The sequence below is a fragment of the Schistocerca cancellata genome, chromosome 3 (genome assembly GCF_023864275.1).
Source record: "Schistocerca cancellata isolate TAMUIC-IGC-003103 chromosome 3, iqSchCanc2.1, whole genome shotgun sequence".
Taxonomy (NCBI): domain Eukaryota; kingdom Metazoa; phylum Arthropoda; class Insecta; order Orthoptera; family Acrididae; genus Schistocerca; species Schistocerca cancellata.
In genome coordinates this window covers 169,393,239-169,420,427 of record NC_064628.1, presented here as the reverse complement: position 1 = coordinate 169,420,427, position 27,189 = coordinate 169,393,239, and the positions used below count along the sequence as shown (strand labels likewise).

The 27,189-nt window shown below is 43.7% G+C and overlaps 1 protein-coding gene across 2 annotated transcripts in view; it reads left to right on the top strand.

Moving 5' to 3' along the window:
- LOC126174799 (juvenile hormone esterase-like) overlaps positions 1-27,189 on the top strand; it is a 257,536-nt gene that overhangs the window by 114,580 nt on the left and 115,767 nt on the right. Inside the window, exon 10 of one of the 2 annotated variants that reach the window (XM_049921170.1) lies at positions 16,240-16,499. The exons of the other annotated variant lie outside the window; for it this stretch is intronic. Within the exon in view, the coding sequence (XP_049777127.1) occupies positions 16,240-16,426 (187 nt within the window). The 3' untranslated portion in view covers positions 16,427-16,499. Of the gene's footprint in view, positions 1-16,239; positions 16,500-27,189 lie in introns of those variants that run through there. 2 annotated transcript variants of the gene reach the window in all.

Sequence of the window (27,189 nt, the reverse complement as noted above, 5' to 3'; positions counted from 1 at the left end):
TTATGGTGTATGTATTGCGTACAGACTGGATTATATGAATTATAAAAACCTTAAAAGATACATGCAAATATGCATGAAAGATGCTAATAAATGCAAAGTGTCGAAATATGCAAGATCAAATAAAAAAATACATGGTAGCTGCTGCGTGTGCGTGCATTGTATCTCAAAGTCGAACCTGTGCATATCAGTTACGATGAGAGCGCCGGCCACGCGAAAAGTCGGTATATTTAGAACGCTGATATTTTCTGGTTGAAGCTAGGACGTGAGCCTTTCTGGGCTTATTTTCTAAAACTCCGCAAATGGGGGATGCATACCGTGTTTCAAGGATTGTTCCTTCTTTGCTGTTTTTTTTTTATTCCACAAAAACAGTAACAAAAGTGGCTACAATGAAATGACATAAATAAGGTGACAGATAACTGCAGTCATAAATTACAGCATTCAAAGAATGAGGAATCATGTTCAGTCTTTAGCAGTAGCACACATTTAGCGCCTTCATTGTAACCTTCAACTGGCGTTGTTGGTAACCAGCGGATGCGATGTGAGTGAGACGCAGCGGAACAGTCGATATGTACGGGACCAACTTCGAGATATAACGAACGTAGAGGGGCACGCTCAAAAAACTCCGTAATATTTTATTTAAAAAGCAGCATACAATCATCAATTTTTGGAACAGCATTAACTCTTCATTAATACTGCTGGACCAAACAATCATTTACAATTTATTTTACATTTTTCTACTATTGTAAACATAAACGACCAAATACTGTTCCAAATGTTTGGTAGTAAGATTGTGTCTTCGATCACTCAAAACTTTTTATAAGTAGAAAAGGACCGTTCTACATCAACTGAGGTAACTGGACAATCATTGAATTTGGGTGCTATGTTGGCACTTACTGTTTCTGGTAAAAGTTCACCCGTACCATTAAAAAAACTATCAATTTGGCACAAGGGCTGAAAGACAGGGTTATTGTTTAAAATGTTTTCAAACTTTTCTTTAAGTTTTTTTCGGAATACCTCCGGCAATGAGGAGTTCACTTCAATAATTTTATTCATTAACTGAACAGATTCATTCAGTGCCAAACCTTGAGTTTCAAGCTTTTTAATGCTTGTAGGTATATCGGAAAAATCATTAAAAGCCTCCTTGCACAGCCAAACTGTCAAAGCCCCTGCACTAGAGAAGTCGTTTACTACCCCTCTAATGGCCTCGAAATGTTCATTGTAAAGCAACACAGCTACGACACACGTACCCCAACGAGTTACCACTGGTTCTGGAGGTAGAGGCACATTTGGTAGATTTTCTTTGTAGGTCTTGATGCGAGCAACAGCCTTTAGAAACACTTTATTTGTGGATGAAAAAAGTTTACTTACATTCACAAACGTGTAACGTACTTCTTCAGCAAGGCGATGTACTCCATGCGCAAAGCATGTCACATGAACCAAATTGGGATAAAATACTCGGAGGACTTTTCCTGCTTTGATTATATACGGAGCAGCATCTGAAATAAACACAAACAACCTTTCATCTGCAGAAGAATCTGGAAATATTTTTCAAATGCCCTCATTCGCTAAAAAGGAAGAAGAAGGCTCTTCTTTTAAAGCACCAACAATTAAATTTGCAATGTAACGGCCACGAGTGTCTGTAGTTTCGTCAACTGAAATCCAGATAATGCTGTCCTTGAGATCATTGCGTCTTTCTTCCAGAACATTTACGTAAATTGTCGGTGTGTAATTTTTACGCAATGTTGATTCATCTGGTATATTTTGATTGAAGCAATATTTGCGCAGGAAGCCTTTGATGATAGGGTTTGTAAGCCTGTGAGGAGAAATATGGCTTGCAATGAATGCTTCACATAGTCCATGTTAAACAGACTTTTATGGTTGCCTTTGGCAAATCCCTGCTACTGCAGATTGCTGTTATCAGGAGTTGTTGTCGTGCTCCTTTCTTCAGCATTCCTGCAATATGAAGATTTGTCTTGACATGCTGGTCTATTTGAAACTTTATTTTGCACGAAACGTTTTTCTCGTAAACTCGACAATATAAAAGAATTCCGTCACATGTAAATGTTCCATGATGGTCAGCTATCCACGAAACGACGTTTCTTTTTTTCGGGCTGCGTGGCGCACAACACGTTACACACTACACGTCGTAAACACGTTCAACTATGTGTAAGTAAGTGGTAAGCTAAACTGAAACAATGGACGTGCGACTAAACGCTTGCGTAGTTTAATTTAATTGTTGCCGACTCGTACGGTATGACAGCGGAGGGCATTAACCGGATCGCGGGCGCAGGAGCATTACTCTGTCTGCCTATTCCTGTTCCGTTTCTGCAATGATTTCCCTACGCAGTGGCCTCTCGGTTAGCGATTGCACGCAGTTCTAGGTCGCGGTCAATCTGTGAGACATCAAAACTAGATCGAGTTAGAGACCGCCCGTCTAAATTTTTAAAATGTAGTAAACGTAGAATGAAAATATGTATTCGTCACTAGTTTTTAGTTAAAATATGCAATAACAGGTGAAAAGGAGCCAAATATGTAAATGTATAGGCAACATGCAAATGCATATAATCCGGTCTCTCGTAATGTGCAACAGAAGATATGTTTCCTCAAATGAAACCAGACTGGCTATGACCAAAAACAGACTGTCGACGCAAGTGAACAATCTACTTGCGTGAATGAAGTGTGGCCGGGCAGGTATCTGGCAAAATTATGGAGATCTGCTTTACAATATGTCAGGCATACATAGATTACCATCGGCATATTAATGTAAGACTACAACAATACGGGATGACTCACCAGTTAAGATACTCACACCATGTCTGACTTACGTGACACATTATCTAACAAAATTTTTATGCCATTCAGTCGATTTTCACAATTGCGCCTTTGATTGTATGTACAACATCCAATCTGTACCCAAGCTCTATTTACACATGGCCACGTATCTGCATCAACTGCGGAGATGGTTGCAACGATTCGCTACTTTACATCATCAAAAAATGTGGTCGTCAAGCGTTTAGTGGACTCTGTCCTTGATATACGCCATTAGGAAGAAGTCCATAGGTCTAACGTCAGGCTACCTAGGGGGCCATGGAACTGGACCACCCCTGCCAGTACACTTCATCTAGAATATCTTGCACAGTCTGCGCCCAATATGGCGGTGCACCATTTTGTTGGAAAAAGTGTACGTCTTGACTGTGGTAAAGCAAACAACTCCAATTTATCCAGGTACCTGTCAGAGATAATTTTTGTGGGAAAAATGTCCCACTATGCGATCAACGATTAACTAACACCACATGTTCGCTTTCGGGCTGTCACCTCTTCCGTCACGGTATGCGGGTTGGTTGTGTCACAGATCCAAACATTGTGTTTGTTTACTTCACCACACACGTGGAATGTTGGTTCGTCAGAAAGTGCTATACTATTTAGAAAATTCCCATCCTCCTCTAAAGAGTGAAGAACGTCCACAGCGAACTGCGTACGTTGTGGGCTAGTTTCAATGCTTGCGACAGATGCAGTTGGTATGGATATTTCCTCAAGATGACTCGACTGCAGGAGTGTCTTGGTAGTAAAGAATAAATACACTACTGGCCATTAAAATTGATACACCAAGAAGAAATGCAGATGATAAACGGATATTCATTGGAATGTGTGTGAGTGAAATCTTATGGGACTTAACTGCTAAGGTCATCTGTCCCTCAGCTTACACACTATTTAACCTAAATTATGACAATCACACACACCCAAGTCCTAGGGAGGACTCGACCCTCCGCCGGAAGTATTCATTGGACAAATACACTCCTGGAAATGGAAAAAAGAACACATTGACACCGGTGTGTCAGACCCACCATACTTGCTCCGGACACTGCGAGAGGGCTGTACAAGCAATGATCACACGCACGGCACAGCGGACACACCAGGAACCGCGGTGTTGGCCGTCGAATGGCGCTAGCTGCGCAGCATTTGTGCACCGCCGCCCTCGGTGTCAGCCAGTTTGCCGTGGCATACGGAGCTCCATCGCAGTCTTAAACACTGGTAGCATGCCGCGACAGCGTGGACGTGAACCGTATGTGCAGTTGACGGACTTTGAGCGAGGGCGTATAGTGGGCATGCGGGAGGCCAGGTGGACGTACCGCCGAATTGCTCAACACGTGGGGCGTGAGGTCTCCACAGTACATCGATGTTGTCGCCAGTGGTCGGCGGAAGGTGCACGTGCCCGTCGACCTGGGACCGGACCGCAGCGACGCACGGATGCACGCCAAGACCGTAGGATCCTACGCAGTGCCGTAGGGGACCGCACCGCCACTTCCCAGCAAATTAGGGACACTGTTGCTCCTGGGGTATCGGCGAGGACCATTCGCAACCGTCTCCATGAAGCTGGGCTACGGTCCCGCACACCGTTAGACCGTCTTCCGCTCACGCCCCAACATCGTGCAGCCCGCCTCCAGTGGTGTCGCGACAGGCGTGAATGGAGGGACGAATGGAGACGTGTCGTCTTCAGCGATGAGAGTCGCTTCTGCCTTGGTGCCAATGATAGTCGTATGCGTGTTTGGCGCCGTGCAGGTGAGCGCCACAATCAGGACTGCATACGACCGAGGCACACAGGGCCAACACCCGGCATCATGGTGTGGGGAGCGATCTCCTACACTGGCCGTACACCACTGGTGATCGTCGAGGGGACACTGAATAGTGCACGGTACATCCAAACCGTCATCGAACCCATCGTTCTACCATTCCTAGACCGGCAAGGGAACTTGCTGTTCCAACAGGACAATGCACGTCCGCATGTATCCCGTGCCACCCAACGTGCTCTAGAAGGTGTAAGTCAACTACCCTGGCCAGCAAGATCTCCGGATCTGTCCCCCATTGAGCATGTTTGGGACTGGATGAAGCGTCGTCTCACGCGGTCTGCACGTCCAGCACGAACGCTGGTCCAACTGAGGCGCCAGGTGGAAATGGCATGGCAAGCCGTTCCACAGGACTACATCCAGCATCTCTACGATCGTCTCCATGGGAGAATAGCAGCCTGCATTGCTGCGAAAGGTGGATATACACTGTACTAGTGCCGACATTGTGCATGCTCTGTTGCTTGTGTCTATGTGCCTGTGGTTCTGTCAGTGTGATCAAGTGATGTATCTGACCCCAGGAATGTGTCAATAAAGTTTCCCCTTCCTGGGACAATGAATTCACGGTGTTCTTATTTCAATTTCCAAGAGTGTATATTATACTAGAACTGACAAGATTTTACATTTTCACGCAATTGGGATGCATAGATCTTGGGAAATCAGTACCCAGAACAATCACCTCTGGCCGTAATAACGGCCTTGATACACCTGGGCATTGAGTCAAACAGAGCTTGGATGGCGTGTACAGGCACAGCTGCCCATGCAACTTCAACACGATACCACAGTTCATCAAGAGTAGTGATTGGCGTATTGTGACGAACCAGTTGCTTGGCCACCATTGACGAGACGTTTTCAATTGGTAAGAGATGTGGAGAATGTGCTGGCCAGGGCAGCAGTTGAACATTTTCTGTATGCAGAAAGGCCCGTACAGGACCTGCAACACGCGGTCGTGCATTATCCTGCTGAAATGTAGGGTTTCGCAGGGATCGAATGAAGAGTAGAACCACGGGTCGTAACACATCTGAAATGTAACGTCCACTGTTCAAAGTGCCGTCAATGTGAACAAGAGGTGACCGAGACGTGTAACCAATGGCACCCCATACCATCATGCCGGGTGATACGCCAGTATGGCGATGACGAATACACGCTTCCAATGTGCGTTCACCACGATGTCGCCAAACACGGATGCGACCATCCTGATGCTGTAAACAGAACCTGGATTCATCCGAAAAAATCACTTTTTGCCATTCGTGCACCCACGTTTGTCGTTGAGTACACCACCGCAGGCGCTCCTGTCTGTGATGCAGCGACAAGGGCAACCGCAGCCATGGTCTCCGAGCTGATAGTCCATGCTGCTGCAGACGTCGTCGAACTGTTCGTGCATGTGGTTGTTGTCTTGCAAACGTCCCCATCTGTTGACACAGGGATCGAGACGTGGCTGCACGATCCGTTACAGCCATGCGGATAAGATGCCTGTCATCTCGACTGCTAGTGATACGAGGCCGTTGGGATCCAGCACGGCGTTCTGTATTACCGTCCTGAACCCACCGATTCCATACTCTGCTAACAGTCATTGGATCTCGACCAACGCGAGCAGCAATGTCGCGATACGATAAACCGCAATCGCTTTAGGCTACAATCCGACCTTTATCAAAGTCGGAAACGTAATGGTACGCATTTCTACCTTACACGAGGCATCACAACAACGTTTCACCAGACAACGCCGGTCAACTGCTGTTTGTGTATGAGAAATCGGTTGGAAACTTTCCTCATGTCAGCATGTTGTACGTGTCGCCACCCGCGCCAACATTGTGTGTATGCTATGAAAAGCTAATTATTTGCATATCACAGCATCTTCTTCCTCTCGGTTAAATTTCGCGTCTGTACCACGTCATCTTCGTGGTGTAGCAATTTTAATGGCCAGTAGTGTATACTAAAACCTCATGCATGATGCGTCAATTTTTTGATGTATCTCAGTGTTTGTAATGTCATATCTTTTGATGGGTTGTACAATGATGTATTTATGTAGGTACATTCTGCGGCATATGTGGCTACTCTCAGCAAAATATGTTGCGGGTAAGTTAGTAGCAAATACGTAATAATTTTAAATGTCGAGCCTGACGCGGCAGTTTTTCACTTGTCTCATTTCTTAGGACGTCATGTCTCCTGTTCTATGTGTCACACAAGGATCTCATTCAGCGGCACATGTTGATACTGCCTGCAAAATGTTTTGCCAATAGAATTAGAAGGAACGAAGTAACACTCGTAAACTTAAAAGTAGTGATTGTAAATTTAAATGTCGTGCATAATGCGACAGTTTTCCAAGCATCTCCGTGTTTATGACGTCATATCTATGAACTATGAGTGGTATCATGATATAATTTTGTAGTTCAGGTGAAAGAAATAAAAACTTTGAAGTTTGCCAGTGACATTGTAATTCTGTCAGAGACAGCAAAGAACTTGGCAGAGCAGTTAAACGGAATGGACACTGTCTTGAAAGAAGGGTGTAAGATGAACATCAACAAAAGTAAAAGAGCGAGAATGGAATGTAGCCGAATAAAATCAGGTGATGCTAAGGGAATTAGATTAGGAAACGAGACACTTAAAAGCAGTAGATGAGTTTTGTTATTTTGGCAGCAAAATAACTTATTATGTCCAAAATAGAGAGGATATAAAATGTAAACTGGCAATGGCAAGAAAAGAATTTATGAAGCAGAGAAATTTGTTTACATCGAATGAAGATTTAAGTGTTAGAAAGTCGTTTCTGAAACTATTTGTATGGAGTATAGCCATGCACGGATGTGAAACATGGACGATAAACGGTTTAGACGAAAAGAGAATAGAAGCTCTTGAGGTGTAGTGCTACATGAGAATATTGAAAATTTGATGGGTAGATCAGGTTACTAATGAGAATTTACTGAATAGAATTGTAGAGATAAGAAATTTGTGACACATCTTGACCAAAAGAAGGGATCTGTTGATAGGTCACATTCTGAGACATCAGGGGGTCACCAATTTAGTATCAGAGGGAACGGCGGGAGGGGGGGGGGGGAATCGTAGAGGGAGACCACGAGATGAATACACTAAGCAGATTCTGAAGGATCTAGGTTGCAATATTTATTCGGAAATGAAGAGGCTCGCACAGGATAAAGCATCATGGAGAGCTGCATCAAACTAGTCTCCTGACTAAAGACTACAACAACAATAATAGGTACGTTTAGCGGCATTTGTGGATATTGTCTGCAAAATTTATTGCGTACAGAGTTATCACAAAGTAATAACGTCATGCTTGATTAGGCAGTATTTCACACATCTCACTGTTTACGACTTCATATCACGTCAACTTTGATAGGTAGGTGATTCTTAGCCCCACAGCGATTGTTGCCTGACAACAGGGAACATTTGAACCAAGTTAGGTTGAAATCGGTATAGTGGTTCAGGAGATGTGGAACATACACTTGTACATAAATCCATTTTTATAATACGTATGGATTCTTCGTTCTATACTGTATACACACGTAAGTACATTTTCATTATTGGCCTCCCTTCATGATGATGCCGTTTTAATGAGCAACAGTGTAGCAAGATGGACGTTCTGCTTCCTAGTGATCGCCACTTCAATATGGAGCTTGAGAATGGTTTTAAAACGGGAGCTCTCAGCAATTTCTGTCCAGCATACGATTTTTGTGTGGCCAGTACATATGTGCAAAAAGCATGACACAAGGGTTCCTTATTTAAAGTGTCTGGAGAGCGCAGTGAAGTGCTGATGCTAGGTAAGCGCTACAAAACTTAACTATTCCATTTTTCTGCTCAATGTTTTTGCTAGCCACCTAATCATTTTCACGAGCTTCAGCGAGAGACTGTATTACAAGTGTCTCGGTGTGAATCCCAAACGTCCAATGTTAGTTTGCGAAATCTCATCCAGAGAAAAGAAAATGTCATCCATGCTGGTCACAATAATACGTATAGTCATTTATGTTAGGAAAACATCAGCAAATACAAAGTTTTCAGTATTTATTTATGTTACTCGTTTAATTGTAAATTTAAATATTGGTTGCTTGTCCGTCATAGCAAAGTCATGGATACAAATGTTTAGTGAATATTCCTCTGAAAGAACTAAAAAGCTGTCAAAGTACTTTTGAAATACGCTGTTAAATAATTTCAATATAAATGAAATACAATGAGTATTTTTTGGTTGTGATAATCTTAGTGCGTTATTGATATCATAGCACATGTTGCACTAAATAACTCATCTTCAATTTGAATGCGTTCTTATAATCCTGTATATTAAGATAATTCCCTTTTTTACCGATCCAATCAGCACGCTTTACTCTGTAGTCAACATTTCATTTGCAGTAAAAAACAAAGTCCGTCAGCTATGTTTTGTAGAAATTAAAGCAATACCTTTATTTAGTACGGAGACGATTTTTGTCGAAGGAAGACTGCTGGATCCTAGAAATAAACTCATATTTTGGTCTTCAAATTTTCTGACTGTCAATGATGACAATTACATCGTTTTGCTAGATGCCTCAAATAAACATTATTTAAGCTACAGTAGAATGGGAAGCATTTCAAGACTACACCAACTGTTTGATCTGTAGCTTTATGTCTAAAACATGTTAAATGGCTAGCAGTACGTCCTTTACGTCCACTAATGTGAATAAAAGAACCTCAATTAAGGAATATCGCCAGCACGAAAACGCGACTTCCTTCGACCATGAAAAACATTTGAATATAATTTCTCGTTGCACTAGGCATGCAGCACTCTCATATCTATAAAACCTAGTGTATCAGACAGATTTGAATATCGGCACTCAATAGCACGAATAAAATTTCCGAAATCAGTGCTGCCATATTCAGACATATAACTACTGTATGGTTTCATTGTGTGTCTTACGTCTTACAACTACCCTGCAAGAGTTCTGTTAACTGACAGAATTAATGTCTAATGTCAGTTCCGATTTGGCCTCACTTCTAGTTATAAGCCGAACGCACCTGTTGTTTTTAATGATATATCAGACAAAAAGCTGAAGCACACGGTACTGATCTTGCATAATAATACTTTTTTGTGAAACATAAAAACTGTGTACTTAAGTTTTTAATATGTCTGTGTTCGTCCAAGTACCGACGAAATATTCTATAAAAATGATATTGGGTTACTGTTCTTGCTTTACCTTGGAATCTTTCTGCAACAGCAAAAAGATAGTATTTCTTCCTGGAATGAGTTGTAGCATACGATAACTGGGATTCATTTTGTTTTCGGTTGGAAGCCTGTCATTAGAAATCCAAGCAATAACTAAGAAAAGAAGCTTCAAGTAGCATAAGTGGTTCAAAATGGTTCAGATGGCTTTGAGCACTATGGGACTTAACTTCTGAGGTCATCAGTCCCTAGAACTTAGAACTACTTAAACCTAACTAATCTAAGGACATGACACACATCCACCCCGAGGCAGGATTCGAACCTACGACCGTAGCGGTCGCGCGGTTCGAGACTGTAGCGCCTAGAACCGCTCGGCCACCCCGGCCGGCAGCATTAGTGGTCACAAACGAATGTAAATGTAGACTACCCCGGTATATACCGCTGCTGCAAAGCTCCTGGGGCTACAGCAGTGTGGCAGTGATGAAATGTTGTTACATAGAGACAACCCCTGCAAGGATAATGATGTAGCACCCAGAAAGATATACCAGGTGAATGTTAAATTGTTTGAAGCACTGAGCCAAGCTGACGCAGACTCAAGCGCAGTGTTGCAAGCAGAATGGCAATCTGTCAGGAGAGCCGATACTGCAGTATTGTGACACACAACTGAGGCCATAGCCACACATTGCACGAGCGAAACATCTGAACTACCAGTTCAGCAATATGACCTCAATGTGAAGGGAACGTAATATAATTCTGACACCACTGCAAGGTGGCATAATAACGTGTAAATCATAGACAACAATACCTTTGAGGCCCCTGACATTGCAGAAAGTACCAAGCCGAAGAGCTGAAAGCCACAACCGAGGTGTGGTGAAGACTGCTGATGAACCCAGGAAACCAGGCCACATTCAGTCTTTATCCCCAAGGCATAAAGTCATTTCTTTTGGCAGACTACTTTAAATACTCAGGTTCCCAAGCTATTCTACACTCCTGGAAATTGAAATAAGAACACCGTGAATTCATTGTCCCAGGAAGGGGAAACTTTATTGACACATTCCTGGGGTCAGATACATCACATGATCACACTGACAGAACCACAGGCACATAGACACAGGCAACAGAGCATGCACAATGTCGGCACTAGTATAGTGTATATCCACCTTTCGCAGCAATGCAGGCTGCTATTCTCCCATGGAGACGATCGTAGAGATGCTGGATGTAGTCCTGTGGAATGGCTTGCCATGCCATTTCCACCTGGCGCCTCAGTTGGACCAGCGTTCGTGCTGGACGTGCAGACCGCGTGAGACGACGCTTCATCCAGTCCCAAACATGCTCAATGGGGGACAAATCCGGAGATCTTGCTGGCCAGGGTAGTTGACTTACACCTTCTAGAGCACGTTGGGTGGCACGGGATACATGCGGACGTGCATTGTCCTGTTGGAACAGCAAGTTACCTTGCCGGTCTAGGAATGGTAGAACGATGGGTTCGATGACGGTTTGGATGTACCGTGCAGTATTCAGTGTCCCCTCGACGATCACCAGTGGTGTACGGCCAGTGTAGGAGATCGCCCCCCACACCATGATGCCGGGTGTTGGCCCTGTGTGCCTCGGTCGTATGCAGTCCTGATTGTGGCGCTCACCTGCACGGCGCCAAACACGCATACGACTATCATTGGCACCAAGGCAGAAGCGACTCTCATCGCTGAAGACGACACGTCTCCATTCGTCCCTCCATTCACGCCTGTCGCGACACCACTAGAGGCGGGCTGCACGATGTTGGGGCGTGAGCGGAAGACGGCCTAACGGTGTGTGGGACCGTAGCCCAGCTTCATGGAGACGGTTGCGAATGGTCCTCGCCGATACCCCAGGAGCAACAGTGTCCCTAATTTGCTGGGAAGTGGCGGTGCGGTCCCCTACGGCACTGCGTAGGATCCTACGGTCTTGGCGTGCATCCGTGCGTCGCTGCGGTCCGGTCCCAGGTCGACGGGCACGTGCACCTTCCGCCGACCACTGGCGACAACATCGATGTACTGTGGAGACCTCACGCCCCACGTGTTGAGCAATTCGGCGGTACGTCCACCCGGCCTCCCGCATGCCCACTATACGCCCTCGCTCAAAGTCCGTCAACTGCACATACGGTTCACGTCCACGCTGTCGCGGCATGCTACCAGTGTTAAAGACTGCGATGGAGCTCCGTATGCCACGGCAAACTGGCTGACACTGACGGCGGCGGTGCACAAATGCTGCGCAGCTAGCGCCATTCGACGGCCAACACGGCGGTTCCTGGTGTGTCCGCTGTGCCGTGCGTGTGATCATTGCTTGTACAGCCGTCTCGCAGTGTCCGGAGCAAGTATGGTGGGTCTGACACACCGGTGTCAATGTGTTCTTTTTTCCATTTCCAGGAGTGTATATTCGATTTGTAGAGAACCAGATTAGTGGGAGGACCTGTAACATGCTGACTACCATTCTCCAGATTACTATTACCTTTGACACTGCAGCCAGTCAGGTTTGCTGTTGTGAGGTGCCGACCTCTCTTCCACTGATGTGAAGACCTGGAGCCTTCTACCACCGGCTCACTGATGGTGCTTGGCACGCTATCACACTGTGCAGGGGAGGCCCTCTAGCTGATGCTGCCCCTGACTTGCATCTGTGAGCAGACACTGACATCCACGGCCTTCCTCTGGTGGAGAACCCATGACGTAGCTCTGCACCACCATCGGCGTCCTGTGCAGAGCTTCTGGAAGTTTATTGGGGTACTCCCTTCGATGTCGATGAGTGTAAGATGGTAAAAGGCCTCTTCGACCTTCTGGGCGTCATCGCTGGAGAAGCAGCGTCCTCCATCAGCCGGACTGGCTGCCCTGCACGGCGCCACTCTTGCTGCGTTAGGTGCCGTGACTTCGCCGACGCCCTCCAGCGGCTGCTCAGCTGGACGCGTCAGCGGATTCCACTCCTGCGTGCTGCGTCCGCCGTCCTCCTGCTGGTACCATGGAGAAGATGATTCAATTGTAAAACCAAAGCTAATGCATAATTCGCTAGTGCTGTCTCATTAATGCCTAGATGGACCCCCGTCACCGTGCTCCATGCTTTGTGGTCCTGCATCTCTAAGGATCACAGTACACCGACCCTTATAACTGAGGTGACATTCATACGTACGTCTCGAAATTTCATTGCTACCATCCAGCTACAAAACCGAGAGTTCTTCATCAGCATTATAAACATTTGTGGAAACTTTCGCTAGTAATTTTAAGAAGCGCAACAGTTTAGAAGTCAACATTTTTGATAAAATCTGACTGAAGCTGTGAATTTAAGTAGTTACTCACAAACATATCGTGAGAGATTTCTCCCTGAGGTACTAAGTAAGCATAAACTAAAACTCATATTTATTAGTCATTTCGTTTTGAAGGGTTAGTGCAGCCTCTGAAACATTTTGTGCCATAGATGTTTCGAAAAATTTATGTTGTAGGGTCTAATGTATAGGTTTTCAGTTGTATCGTTAAACTGCACCCAGAATTTTTTTTTCTTTTGATCACACATACAGCAAGCAATGGACATAGGCTCATTTTACTGTGATTAGCGATTTCTTGGCTACCTGACCTCAAAGTAAGTTGAATATTTCTTATGTGAACCAGTCAAATGATCCGTGATATTGAGAAGCAGTCTAAGCAGCCAATCTTCATATGAATCTTCAGCCTGGCGAGGGATATTACATTTTCTGGAACCATATTAGTTATGTATTTTAGTTGATGCTGTTCGGCTGAATTATTGCTAGTTTTATTTCCATGACTCACTGAGAAGTGTAGATTTTCAATATAAAGTACAGTTAATTTATTAATTACTTTTTCGCATACTTAGGATAAATACGATGTGCGCGAAATGCCACGGCCCTGTTTCTTAATCACAGCTGTTGGAGCCTCACTTTTAGGAATTCATACAAGGAAATCTTTACTCTTTCCTATGTAAGTAATCAGTGAGATGTAAATACTCGATACAATCTGCAGTACATTTTATTTTCTTCTATTCTGTTCCATCAACTTTATAAATCTAGTCTGCGTACAGATATTCTCTGCACAAAACTAATGCACAAAAAGCAGACTACAAGTCATTCGAAAATAGAAAGCCTTTTCCTTGCTGCATTAGTATTATCCAATTTCCAGATGCGCTTAGCCCTTTATATTACAGGCCTCTTCAGTAGATTTTTCTCGAACAATATACAACATTCTTCTTATATATATATATATATATATAAAATGGATTTGAAACAGTTTACGCCTTAATTTTTACATAAATAAAAGGTTTCTTACTGTTGTTTCTTATCCGTCCTGTCAGTTTCTGTGTTTTCCCTCACGTCATTAAGGCACTCATTTCCACTTCGCTTAAGAAATTTCAAAATACGGGGGTTGGAACTTAAATAGTGGCAACTATTTATTCATATCCGATACAAAAAAAAAAAAATGGTTCAAATGGCTCTGAGCACTATGCGACTTAACTTCTGAGGTCATCAGTCGCCTAGAACTTAGAACTAATTAAACCTAACTAACCTAAGGACATCACACACATCCATGCCCGAGGCAGGATTCGAACCTGCGACCGTAGCGGTCGCGCGGTTCCAGACTGAAGCGCCTTTAACCGCACGACCACACCGGCCGGCCCGATACAAAAGAGTTACATGTTTACACCTGTTACTGTCCTTCAAAGTACTGACCAGTGTTGTGTAGAACCCGTTGCCAGCGATGTGGAAGGCGTAGTATACCGTTAGCAGAGCCTGTTCTGTTGATGATGCGAATGGAGCGGTCTGAAGTTACTGTGATTCTCGTGTGCGACAGTGATGGTGTTATCCTAACGTATTACGTTTCTCCACGGCAGACCATCAATGCACAGCATTACTGTTCGTTTTTGGAGCATCACCTAGGACCAGCGTTGCGAAAGGATCAGCGACACCTTTTGGGCAACCCACCCGTCATTTTGCACGACAATGCGGAGGCGTATACAGCGCAAGCTGTGGCTGTTCAGTTCGGTCGATGGGACTGGGAAGTACTGTACCATCCACCATACTCCCCGGACTTAAATCCTTGTGTCTTTGATTTGATTCAAAAGATGAAAGAACCACTTCGTGGCCTTCGATTCAGAACTTTTCCGGAGTTTCGACAGGCAGTAGACCACTCCATTCGCACTATCAACAGAACAGGCTCTGCTAACGGTATACTACGCCTTCCACATCGCTGGCAACGGGTTCTACACAACGCTGGTGACTACTTTGAAGGACAATAACAGGTGCAAACATGTAGCTCTTTTGTATCGGTTGTGAATTAATAGTTGCCACTAGTTAAGTTCCAACCCTCGTATATTCACACAAATTTTCGATTTTGACACTTAGTTTTGCGTCTGCTGTACGATGTGGATCACTTCATTGGTTATCTAACTGGTACGTGAGCCTGAACACGACAAGTATGGTGAGTTTTCCTGGAAGAATTATTATTTATTCACTTGGCATCTGTGATCTTGTTTGTGTATAGAAGCCAAGCTTTCTTCTACTCCTTTCTATTTATTATTTCTCCCTGTCAGTGTTTGTGTTCGTGTGTGTGTGTGTGTGTGTGTGTGTGTGTGTGTGTGTGTGTGTTTATAAGGATTTGAGTGTTTATTGTTTATGTTTAATACATGGGTGTTAATTGTTTCAAATCCAAAATTAACAAATGCAAGAACAAAACAAGATATTACTCTAGAAAAATCCATTGAAGATGAGTTTAATACATCAAAGGCGAAATACGTCTGACAGTTCCATACGACTAGTGTGTTGCATATGATTTAATTATGAAATATTTGACGCCAGCAGGGCTTCAGCCGAAACATATTGGGAAGTCTTTGAAAGATAGTTTTCATTGCCATCTTCCAGACATTTCTACGTTTCAGATTCAACCTGTACTGCTGAAGAAGCAATGAATTGTTACTGTACACGCCTTTGCCGAAAAATTTAACAGATATTACTGTTACAGACAATTCCAGCAATCTGTGCAGAAACATAGCTTTTAAGCGATATTAATTGATTTTATTCGACCTTATTAACTGCAGCATTTGTTCAAAAATTCAAAGCATGTACATGTGATATTTGATTATGATAAAACTGGAAATCAAGCACCCCTTTAGCAACAAAAATTAGAACACAAGTCTTCTCGATTCTTCTGATTATCGACACTGACACGCCAAAAGGTGGCGACGAATAAAAATGACATTTATTATTGTGTATGTAAAGAGACTCACAGCATTTGTTCAGGTATTATTTCCTCTGTTGTAATCATTTTCGCTCTGCCCTGTAGGACTATTCTCTCTTTTCAGTTTCAAATTTTGATTCACATTTTCAAAAGTTCAAAAAATTTGGTTATTTACAAATTTATTTCGACGTGGTTATCTAAAATATAGTTCAGTCTTTCAATTTGCCGAATTAGCAAAATAATTGTTTGGGTTTTCTTACGTATTTTGCAGAAACCCAACACCGAACGACGAGCTGACACATTGGCCGAGAGTGACTTCAGACACTGAACCAGAGTACTTGGAAATAGGCGAGAAGCTGGAAGCGAAGAAGGGGCTACTCGAAGAGCGAATGGAATTCTGGAGATCGCTTCCACTCAGTAGGGTGCCTCAGAGAAACGTAGAAAAACAAGAACTCTAGGATAATTGTTAATTATGTAAATAGACAAGTACTTTTTCACATCAAAGTTCAATAAACGCCCTTTACTTTAAAATGACGTTTGTCATTTAGAAAATTTGTTTTCATTTTACATTCGCCAACAAATAAAATGAGCTGAACATTTGATACAAGTTATACTGTCTTTTTTTTTTTCTACATTTATACTCCGCAAGCCACCCAAGGGTGTGTGGCGGAGGCCACTTTACGTGCCACTGTCATTACCTCCCTTTCCTGTTCCAGTCGCGTATGGTTCGCGGGAAGAACGACTGTCTGAAAGCCTCTGTGCGCGTTCTAATCTCTCTAATTTTACATTCGTGATCTCCTCGGGAGGTATAAGTTGCCACTGGAGTTTGTTAAACATCTCCGTAACGCTATCACGGTTACCAAATAACCCTGTGACGAAACGCGCCGCTCTTCTTTGGATCTTCTCCATCTCTTCCGTCAACCCGATCTGGTACGGATCCCACACTGATGAGCAATACTCAAGTATCGGTCGAACGAGTGTTTTGTAAGCCACCTCCTTTGTTGATGGACTACATTTTCTAAGGACTCTCCCAATGAATCTCAACCTGGTACCCGCCTTACCAACAATTAATTTTATATGATCATTCCACTTCAAATCGTTCCGCACGCATACTCCCAGATATTTTACAGAAGTAACTGCTGCCAGTGTTTGTTCCGCTATCATATAATCATACAATAAAGGATCCTTCTTTCTATGTATTCTCAATACATTACATTTGTCTATGTTAAGGGTCAGTTGCCACTCCCTGCACCAAGTGCCTATCCGCTGCAGATCTTCCTGCATTTCGCTACAATTTTCTAATGCTGCAACTTCTCTGTATACTACAGCATCATCCGCGAAAAGCCGCATGGAACTTCCGACACTATCTACTAGGTCATTTATATATATTGTGAAAAGCAATGGTCCCATAACACTCCCCTGTGGCACGCCAGAGGTTACTTTAACGTCTGTAGACGTCTCTCCGTTGAGAACAACATGCTGTGTTCTGTTTGCTAAAAACTCTTCAATCCAGCCACACAGCTGGTCTGATATTCCGTAGGCTCTTACTTTGTTTATCAGGCGACAGTGCGGAACTGTATCGAACGCCTTCCGGAGGTCAAGAAAAATATCATCTACCTGGGAGCCTGTATCTAATATTTTCTGGGTCTCATGAACAAATAGAGCGAGTTGGGTCTCACACGATCGCTGTTTCCGGAATCCATGTTGATTCCTACATAGTAGATTCTGAGTTTCCAAAAACGACATGATACTCGAGCAAAAAACATGTTCTAAAATTCTACAACAGATCGACGTCAGAGATATAGGTCTATAGTTTTGCGCATCTGCTCGACGACCCTTCTTGAAGACTGGGACTACCTGTGCTCTTTTCCAATCATTTGGAACCTTCCGTTCCTCTAGAGACTTGCGGTACACGGCTGTTAGAAGGGGGGCAACTTCTTTCGCGTACTCTGTGTAGAATCGAATTGGTATCCCGTCAGGTCCAGTGGACTTTCCTCTGTTGAGTGATTTCAGTTGCTTTTCTATTCCTTGGACACTTATTTCGATGTCAGCCATTTTTTCGATTGTGCGAGGATTTAGAGAAGGAACTGCAGTGCGGTCTTCCTCTGTGAAACAGCTTTGGAAAAAGGTGTTTAGTATTTCAGCTTTACGCTTGTCTTTGAGATATAATAAGAATTACAGCTCGGCTAGTTACGCAATCCAAGGTGAAATATCTTAGAGATATAGTAAGGATTGCAGATGGACTAATTACGCAATCCTTTGTAGTAGATCGTGGTCAAATTGCTGACAGTTCACGTTGCAGCGTAAACTTGTTGCACAAATATTTGTCATTTAACATATTAGAGATAATGTTAACTGCAGGTGCCTGTTCTCGGCGATGAATGAGGTGAAGTAGCAAATTCCTAGTGGTTTAAAACATTGACGGAATAGACGTTAATATTTACACTGATATGATTAAAGTCGTGGGGTACCTCGTAATATCGTGTCAGACCTTTTGATCAGCGTAGCACAACAACTCAACGTGTCATGGACTCAACAAGACATTGGAAGTCCCCTGCAGAAATACTGAGGAATGCTGCTTCTACAGCCGTCCGTAATGGCGAAAGTGTTGCTGGTGCAGGATTTCGTACACGAACTGACCTCTAGTTTATAGCCCAAAAATGTTCTATGGAATTCATGTCGGGCGATATGGGTGGTCAAATGATTCACTCAAATTGTCCAGAATATTATACTAACTAGTCGCTATCAGTTGTGGCCTGGTGACAGGGCGCGTTGTCACCCATAAGAATTCCACCTTTGTTTGAGAACGTGAAACCCAGGAACGGCTGCAAATGGTCTCCAAGTAGCCGAACATAACAATTTTCAGCCAATGATCGGGTCAATCTGACCAGAGGACGCTGCACATTCTATGTAAACACAGCCCTTACCATGGAGCCCCCATCAGGTTACACAGTGCATTGTTGACAACCTGGGTCCATGGCTTCGTGTGGTCTGCGCTGCACCCGAAACCTGCCACAGGGCTATTGATGGCAAATTTCGCCCCACATTGATTTCTGCTGTTATTTCACACAGTGTTTCCTGTCTGTTAGAACTGACAACACCATGCCGCTGCTGCCGGTCGTTACGTGAAATCCGACGTCCACTACGTTCTCCGTGGTGAGAGTTAATGCCTGAAATTTGGTTGTTCTCAGCACACTTTTGACAGTGTATCTAGGAATATTGAATTTCCTAACGATTTCCGAAGTTGAATGTGCAATGCGTTAGGTACCAATCAGCGTTCAGAGTTTGTTAATTCCATAATCACATTGGAAACCTTTTCACAGGAATCACCTGCGTGCAAATGACAGCTCCGCCAAGGATTGCCCTTTTATACCTTTTGCACGTGATACTACCGCCATCTGTGCATGTGCCTGCTGCTATCCCATAATTTGTCACATCATTGTATACATAATCAAAATAAACAAATAAGGGTTCAGTATCCCCGCCAGCAGTCATCTATACGTAAACAAATGAGTGTGTGCGTCTCATGGCAGAGTAGTACGGAACGCTGTCCTGGTCGGTTTATGCGAGGCATTGTATGGACATTATCAGTGGCACAGGTGTTTACCTGTCGGCGGCGATGGCCTCCGCCTCACCATGTGCTCTGTTTCCATGTGTCCGCCGCTCGTGGTCTCGCGGTAGCGTTCTCGCTTCCCGAGCACGGGGTCCCGGGTTCGATTCCCGGCGGGGTCAGGGATTTTCACCTGCCTCGAGATGACTGGGTGTTTGTGTTGTCCTCATCATTTCATCATCATCCAGGAAAGTGGCGAAATTGGACTGAGCAAAGATTGGATAATTGTACGGGCGCTGATAACCACGCAGTTGAGCGCCCCACAAACCAAACATCATCATCATCATCATCATCTGTTTCCATGTGTTAGTATTCAGTCGTTCGGACTGGTCGCCTTTTGCGTTTATTTCTTTGCTCGTCTCTAAGTGTTGTTCAGACTCTCTGCTCACCTGCAGACTGACTTGTAAGTAGAATTTCGTTTCCTCTTCCAGGATTCGGTTCCTCGGCTTCTTGTCAATCCACTGTCCGCTAGTATAATCAAATATGTGCCGAAAGTGTATGACGGGTCAAAAAGTATAGATAAAGTTTTCATTGTCGCCATAGAAGTTAAGTACTCTTACCTTATTGTATTAGAATAGACCAAAGAGATGAATTGGAGAACTGAAATGTATGTTGATAAAACTTATTCTTATACGTGTTTGTTTAAGAAAGTTATTGTATCAACACCAGGATCACCGAATATAAGCGACATTGCAGGTTGGGGCAGGTGGAGAAATCGGGCGAGGCGTAGCACACACTGTGTGAGATTGGCCACATAGTGAAATTCCCCAACACGGAAGTTCTCACTGTAGAGAAGAGCTATCACACCCAAATATTCAGAGAAGCTATAAGAATACACAAACATGACAATAGCTCCAGCAAGAAAGAAGAAAGCGTCGAGGTGAAAGGATCCTGGGTTCCCATGTTGCATCGAAAAAGTGCTGCATATAGCAAGCGGAGAACCGCACCGGAAATGACCACGTAAAAGCCCTTGGACGATGGCGCACCAAGTACATAAAATTTGCGGCCGCGAGAGCGACTCCAGTCAACAGTCACAGGCCCGACTCAGGCCAGACGTCACGTTGGAGGAGGAGATGAAGAGGAACCCGGCATTACAAGCTCACCAAACGTACGGTAAAAACGATCTGGACTCAGATCACATGCCTCCCTAGTACTTCATACGGAAGAAAACTGCAGGACACGGAACCACGCAGGATACAGTCCGCTGTGCTCGTTCAGCAAGATTATCAAGTAGGTAATACTAAAACTCATCACTAGGCACTGCACCGCCAGCAACACCCTAAGGCCGGAGCAATTTGGCTTTAGGAGTCAACAACTCAACTCCTTCGCTTAGGTGAACATATAACACATGGCTATAATACGAAAACAGCCACAGGGGCTGTGTTCCTGGACGCCGAAAGAGCTTTCGACCGTCTCTGGTAACGGCTTCATATGCAAACTAAGCGTAGCTGGTTTCGCCGATGGGCTTGAACGTCTTATACCCTCATATATCAGCAAAAGATGTTTGCTTACTGACGTGCAGGGCAAAGAGTCGACACAACACGGTATTCAAGCTAGAGCAGTCCAGGAAAGCATACCGGGGCCCATCTTGTTCAGCCTCTACGTTAATGATATCACAGCAACACAAAATACGATATTAGCCATCTACATGAATAATCGAGCCATCCATTAATTCACGAATACAGACAGCACTCATAAGTGCCTAGCCTTGGTTCGAATGATGGTGCATTAAGCAAACGTCGACAAGTGCGAAGCAGTTCTGTTCATATGCAGACTGAAACTACAGCGCAAACATCAACCTCGTAGACAGGTAACACTACATGCACGCCCAATCCGTTTCAGAGAGGACGTTAGATACCTTGTTGTTTGGCTGGAACGGAAACTTACATAGGAGGTCCACATAGAATACGTTGCCAACAGAGCGCACGTGAAGCTCAAACAACTCTACCCTATGCTCAACAGGGAAAGTATACTAAATAGGAGGGTATCTAGGTCCATATACATGAGAATGATCAGGCCTCTGATGACGTACGCAGCTCCCGTCTAGGGATATGAGCTCCTACACACCTGTGCCGCCTGAAAGTCATGCAGAACGAAGTGCTAAGGATCATTAGCAACGCTCCACGCTACACTCGCACCGCGGATCAAAAATGGTTCAAATGGCTCTAAGCACTATGGTACTTAACATCTGAGGTCATCAGTCCCCTCGACTTGGAACTACTTAAACCTAACTAACCTAAGGACATCACACACATCCATGCCCAAGGCAGGATTCGAACCTGCGACCGTAGCAGCAGCGGGATTCCGGACTGAAGCGCCTAGAACCGCTCGGCCACAGCGGCCGGCCACTGCGGATCCTGACGATGAATGCCGCCTTGTAACCGTTAAGGAAGTATTAAAAAAAACTCGCCCCGCGCCGATACAAGAACTCGAGACACTCGATCAGTTCTTTCATCCCTACTCTGGGGAACTATGATCACAGCCATAGGTGGAAGCATAAGCAACCAAATACACAGCTAGCGAGAGCCTAACCACCTATTGGGAGATAACATCAGCAACACTGACTGGACATGCCAGTGGCTATCACAGCCGACCAACGGGCAACAGCACGAAAGCCGATAAATTCGCACACTAACGCACAAACAAACCGCCAACACTACCCTACCCACTGCATCCGGTATGTGACCTACCGGACATTCACCGATGACGAACTCAACTGTTACACGTACGCTGATCTGGCCGAGAAGACAAGGCACGAGCTCAGCTGCAGCCGCCGAGTAACAACAGTTCACAATGTCAAAGGTATCGGCCTGCATGATACCCACTACTAAATTACCTATTTCTTGCATCATTTGTCGCAGATAGCAAGCGATCTGCTACTGCTCTTACTACCCGACACGACTTGCTGAGCTTTTTTTCCCTTGACACTTCTCAGTCTTAGTGGATGTCCCAGGATACGACAACAAGGTGGACGCTGAGTTTATGGAAAGTCATTTGTTGCCTTACAGTGGTTGATAATCCTTTATTTAACACGGTATACTTGAAACAACAATAGCATATAATCAACAGTTGTTAATAAGTATATTCATGCTCATAAATTAAGGATAATTGCAGAATATGGTGCCACATAACGTGGCACTACACAATACAGGCGCTAATAGCATAGGCACATAGGCACACACGACACAGATCTGTAAGTCCACGGTATTGGTGATAAGTTGAGAAAACCGTCCCGAAACACGTGTACTACAAAACGCCACCGTATCCTGCGCATATACCCCGACATTAGTATGGGATATGATCACCAAGCACATGTACACAGACCGTACAGTGGGTTGGCATACTCTGGATCAGGTGGCCGAGCAGCTGCTGGGGTGTAGCCTCCCATTCTTGCACCAGTGCCTGTCGGAGTTCCTGACGTGTCCGAGGGGTGTGAAGACGTGCAGCTATACGTCGACCGAGAGCATCCCAGACGTGCTCGATGGAATTTAAGTCTGGAGAACTGGCAGGCCACTCAGTTCGCCTGATATCTTCTGTTTCAAGGTACTCCTCCACGATGAGTGCATTATCATCCATCAGGAGGAAGGTGGGGTTTACTGCACCCCTGAAAAGGTGGACATACTGGTGCAAAATGAAGTCCCGATAAACCTGACCTGTTACATTTCCTCTATCAAAGACATGGAGGGGTGTACGCGCACCAATCATAATCCCACCCTACACCATCAAACAAGGACCTCCATACAGGTCTCTTTCAAGAACATTAAGGTCTCCGGGCGAATAACCACGTCTGTTCAGTCGTCTGTAGACTGTGTGTCCGGAGACAGTTGTTCCAGTGGCTGCGGTAAAGTCCCTAGCAAGGCTACCTGCAGTACTCCGCGGCTGTCTGTGGGCACTGATGGTGAGATAGCGGTTTTCTTGTGGTGTTGTACACTGTGGACGTCCCGTACTGGACACGTTTTCTGTCTGCTGGAATCGTTGCCATAATCCTGAGATCACATTTTGTGGCACACTGAGGACCCGTGCTACGACCTGCTGTTTTTGACCAACCTCCAGTAACCCCAGTATTCTACCCCTCATAACGTCATCAATATGTGTTCTTTGAGCCATTTTCAACACACAGTCACCATTAGCACGTCTGAAAATGTCTGCACACTTACTCGCTGCACCGTACTGTGACTTGCACCAACATACCTCTGCGTATGTGGACTGCTGCCAGCACCACCGTGCGACGACCGCAGGTCAAATGCTCCGCATGGTCATACCCCGAGGTGATCTACATCCGCAAACCGCCCACCAGAGCGTTGTTTCACCATGTATCAGCATTATCCTTAACTTATGAGCATGAATGTAATTACGTGAAGTAGGAATCTATTGTTTCCCTGATATCAACTTATATTTTATTTACTGCTGGACCATCATCACCAATAAGTATTTTGCATTAATAAACGGCATTGTTAAAGGTACTACTGCTATCGTACTCGCCATTTAAAGTCGTTAAAAATAGCACCTGTAGATTTTATTTAATTGCAATCTTTCATTTATAAATTTCTATGTTACATTCAAAACTCGCAATTGCCGAATGATAGGAACCTTCATGTGTATATTCATGTTGTATACTGTAGACTCGGCAGCATTTGGCTTGTAATGCGGCAACAACGTATCCCAGCCCCTAGACAACGAAACCAGACAAAACTTTTAATATTTCAACTTCGAGTCTGAGGGTACGTAGTTGAGGGCCACATTTGTTTTTTTGAAAGCCCGCAAGTAGCAGAAAAAGGTGTAATCGGTGCTCACATTAGAATTGGCAGGAAACCAATACCATCAACGATAGTCCAGACACAAGTCGAAGTCGCAAGTTGAAGATGAAGAGATAAGGAAAGTATATGAGGATACTGAAAGGGTACTCCAATACGGAAAGGGAGATGAAAATCTGACATGAGGTACTGGAGTACAGCTGTAAGCGATAGAGTAGAACAAAAGGTTACAGAAGAATATGGGCTTGGGGCAAGGAATGAGAGAGGAGAAAGACTAATTGAGTTCTGTAATAAATTTCAGCAAGTAATAGTGAACACTTTCTTCAAGAATCTCAAGAGGAGGAGGTATACTTGGAAAATACCGGGTGATACGGAATGATTTCAGTTAGATTACATCATGGTCAGACAGAGATTCCGAAATCAGATACTGGATTGTAAGACGTTCCCAGGAGCAGATATGCACTCAGATCTCAATGTAGTAGTGATGAAGAGTAGCCTGAAATTTAAGAGATTAGTCGCATCAATAAGCAAATAGATGGGGTACGGAAGTTGTAAGGGATGACGGGACACACTTGAAGTTCTCTAAGACTATCGATACAGCAGTAAGATATAGCTCAGTAAGCAGTACAGTAGAAGAGGAACAGACATCTCTAGAAAGTGCAGTCACTGAAGTCACAGAAGTTGGAATGAAAAAATAGGTACAAAGAAGGTAACTGCGAAGAAACCATGGGTAAGAGAAAAAACACTTCAGTTGATCGATGAAAGACAGAAGTACAAAAATGTTCAGTAAAACTCGGGAATACAGAAATACCAGTCATTGAGGAATGAAATGAATAGGACGTGCATGAAAGCTAAGACGGAATGAAAATATGAAGAAACCGAAAAAGAATGAGTCAGCATATAAAAATCTCCAAATAACCTTCGGTGAAATTAAAAGCAATGGTGGTAAAAGCAATCGTGGTAACATTACGAGTGTAATGGGAATTACACTGTTAAATGCAGAGGAGACAGCGGATAAATGGAAAATGTACACTGAAGGCTTGAAAGGTGGCTACACTGAGCCACAGCACCAGAGATCGCGCCAGAGAGTATTGTTCCGCCGCCTCCACTGGCAGTGATTATTGAGAAGTAGCGGCAGGCAGTTCTTGCCGAGAAGTTGTGGTGAACACTGCTTGTCGTGAAGTCGGAGTGAGATGTGATAGTAGAGAGTGTTGTTCCATGTTTTATGCAGTGGTTTGATGGGAGAGATAGCAGATGTTGTTCCAATGGAGGTATTGTAATGATCTGAGTGCTTTTCGTCAATATATATGAAGGTAACAAATTCCCTGTTTTTTCTTTTTAATATTTCTGTATCTCAAATAATGCATCATTACAGGTTCAGTCAACAAAGCATCTGGCTTGTATTCTGGTATTAGAGTGTAATTCTGCTTTCCTTACGCAATTATAGTATTTCTAATTTTCTTTTATCACGTCAGTATAATTGGTATTTAAAAATTCTTGTCTTGTTGAAGAAGAACCGTGCCAGATGTGCGTTGAGTCATACTACCACACACAGAACAGCTACACTTGTGCTTTGTTGGCTTCGTAGATTTTATAGTTGCTGGGGACTTAATTAATTAACTGTGTTAACGAAAATTTTCATTTCATTCTTTGTTGTTGTTCCATGCAGTCAGATTGCGTACAAAAACTAGTCAGGGCCAGCCCTTTACGAGACTTGCGTAATCGGACATACATCGACAGAAAATAAAAAAAATATTTGCATTTTATTATTTAATTAAGCCCCCATGCACGTGGCGACCCTGCCAGGATCGTCCCTTGGAAATCTTGTGATTGTAAAAATAGTAGACAGTAGTATTGTAGTAGTAATTTGTAGTTTAGTAATTGTAGTCTATTTTGCATGTGTAGATTTGGTAATTGGCATTCTTCTAATAGTATTTTTCAAAATTTAATTTTTATTGCCTTGTATACGCGTTTGACGATTTAGTGCAATTATTTCAATTGTTCATTAATCGTGTTTGAGGGAAACATTTCGAGTGAATGGTATTGTTGGAGATAAGGAGTCATTGTGTGTAATTTTCGTACAGTGACGAATTTTTTATGTTTTGTAAATGATTACGCGATCGATGAAAAAGGCGAAAATGATGAATAGTGAGAATGACGAAATTGTTGACATGGCGAACTCGCCAACACAGGACAACAGTATGAGGAATAATGAAGTGGAAAACAAAGTAATAAGTCGGGAAAATAGTCCGGAACCATTTCAAAATTTTTCTCAATCAGAATATTCACAGAATACGAGATTAACAACAGAAGATTCTGTAATAGTATTGAACACAGATGGCCTTACAGCTATGACGAAGGAAGCTGGTTTTGTGGGAAATGTTAGGGGCGAAAGAAATTTTGAACTAGTTCATACGGAGCAGTTGATGAGTGCAATATTAAATTTGAGATCACAGTTACGATCTGAATTAAAAACAGATAGGGGAACAATGGAGCAGTTACGATCTGAATTAAAAACAGATAGGGGAACAATGGAGCAGTTTCGATCTGAATTTAAAACAGAGATAGGAACAATTAAAACAGAGATAGGAACTTTGGCAACACGGTTCGAAACTGATATGGGAACAATGGAAACACGGTTAGACTCACTGGGATCACAGTTAGGATCTGAATTAAAAACAATGGAAACACGGTTAGATTCACGAATAGGGACATGTTTCAAAAACATGAAAGATGAATTAAAGAAAGAAATTAGAGAAGAAGTACAACCGATTTTGAATTCTCACAATAATAGATTAATTGTAGTAGAAATTAGACAAAAGGAACAGGATAGAGAACAGGAAGAAAGAGATCGCGT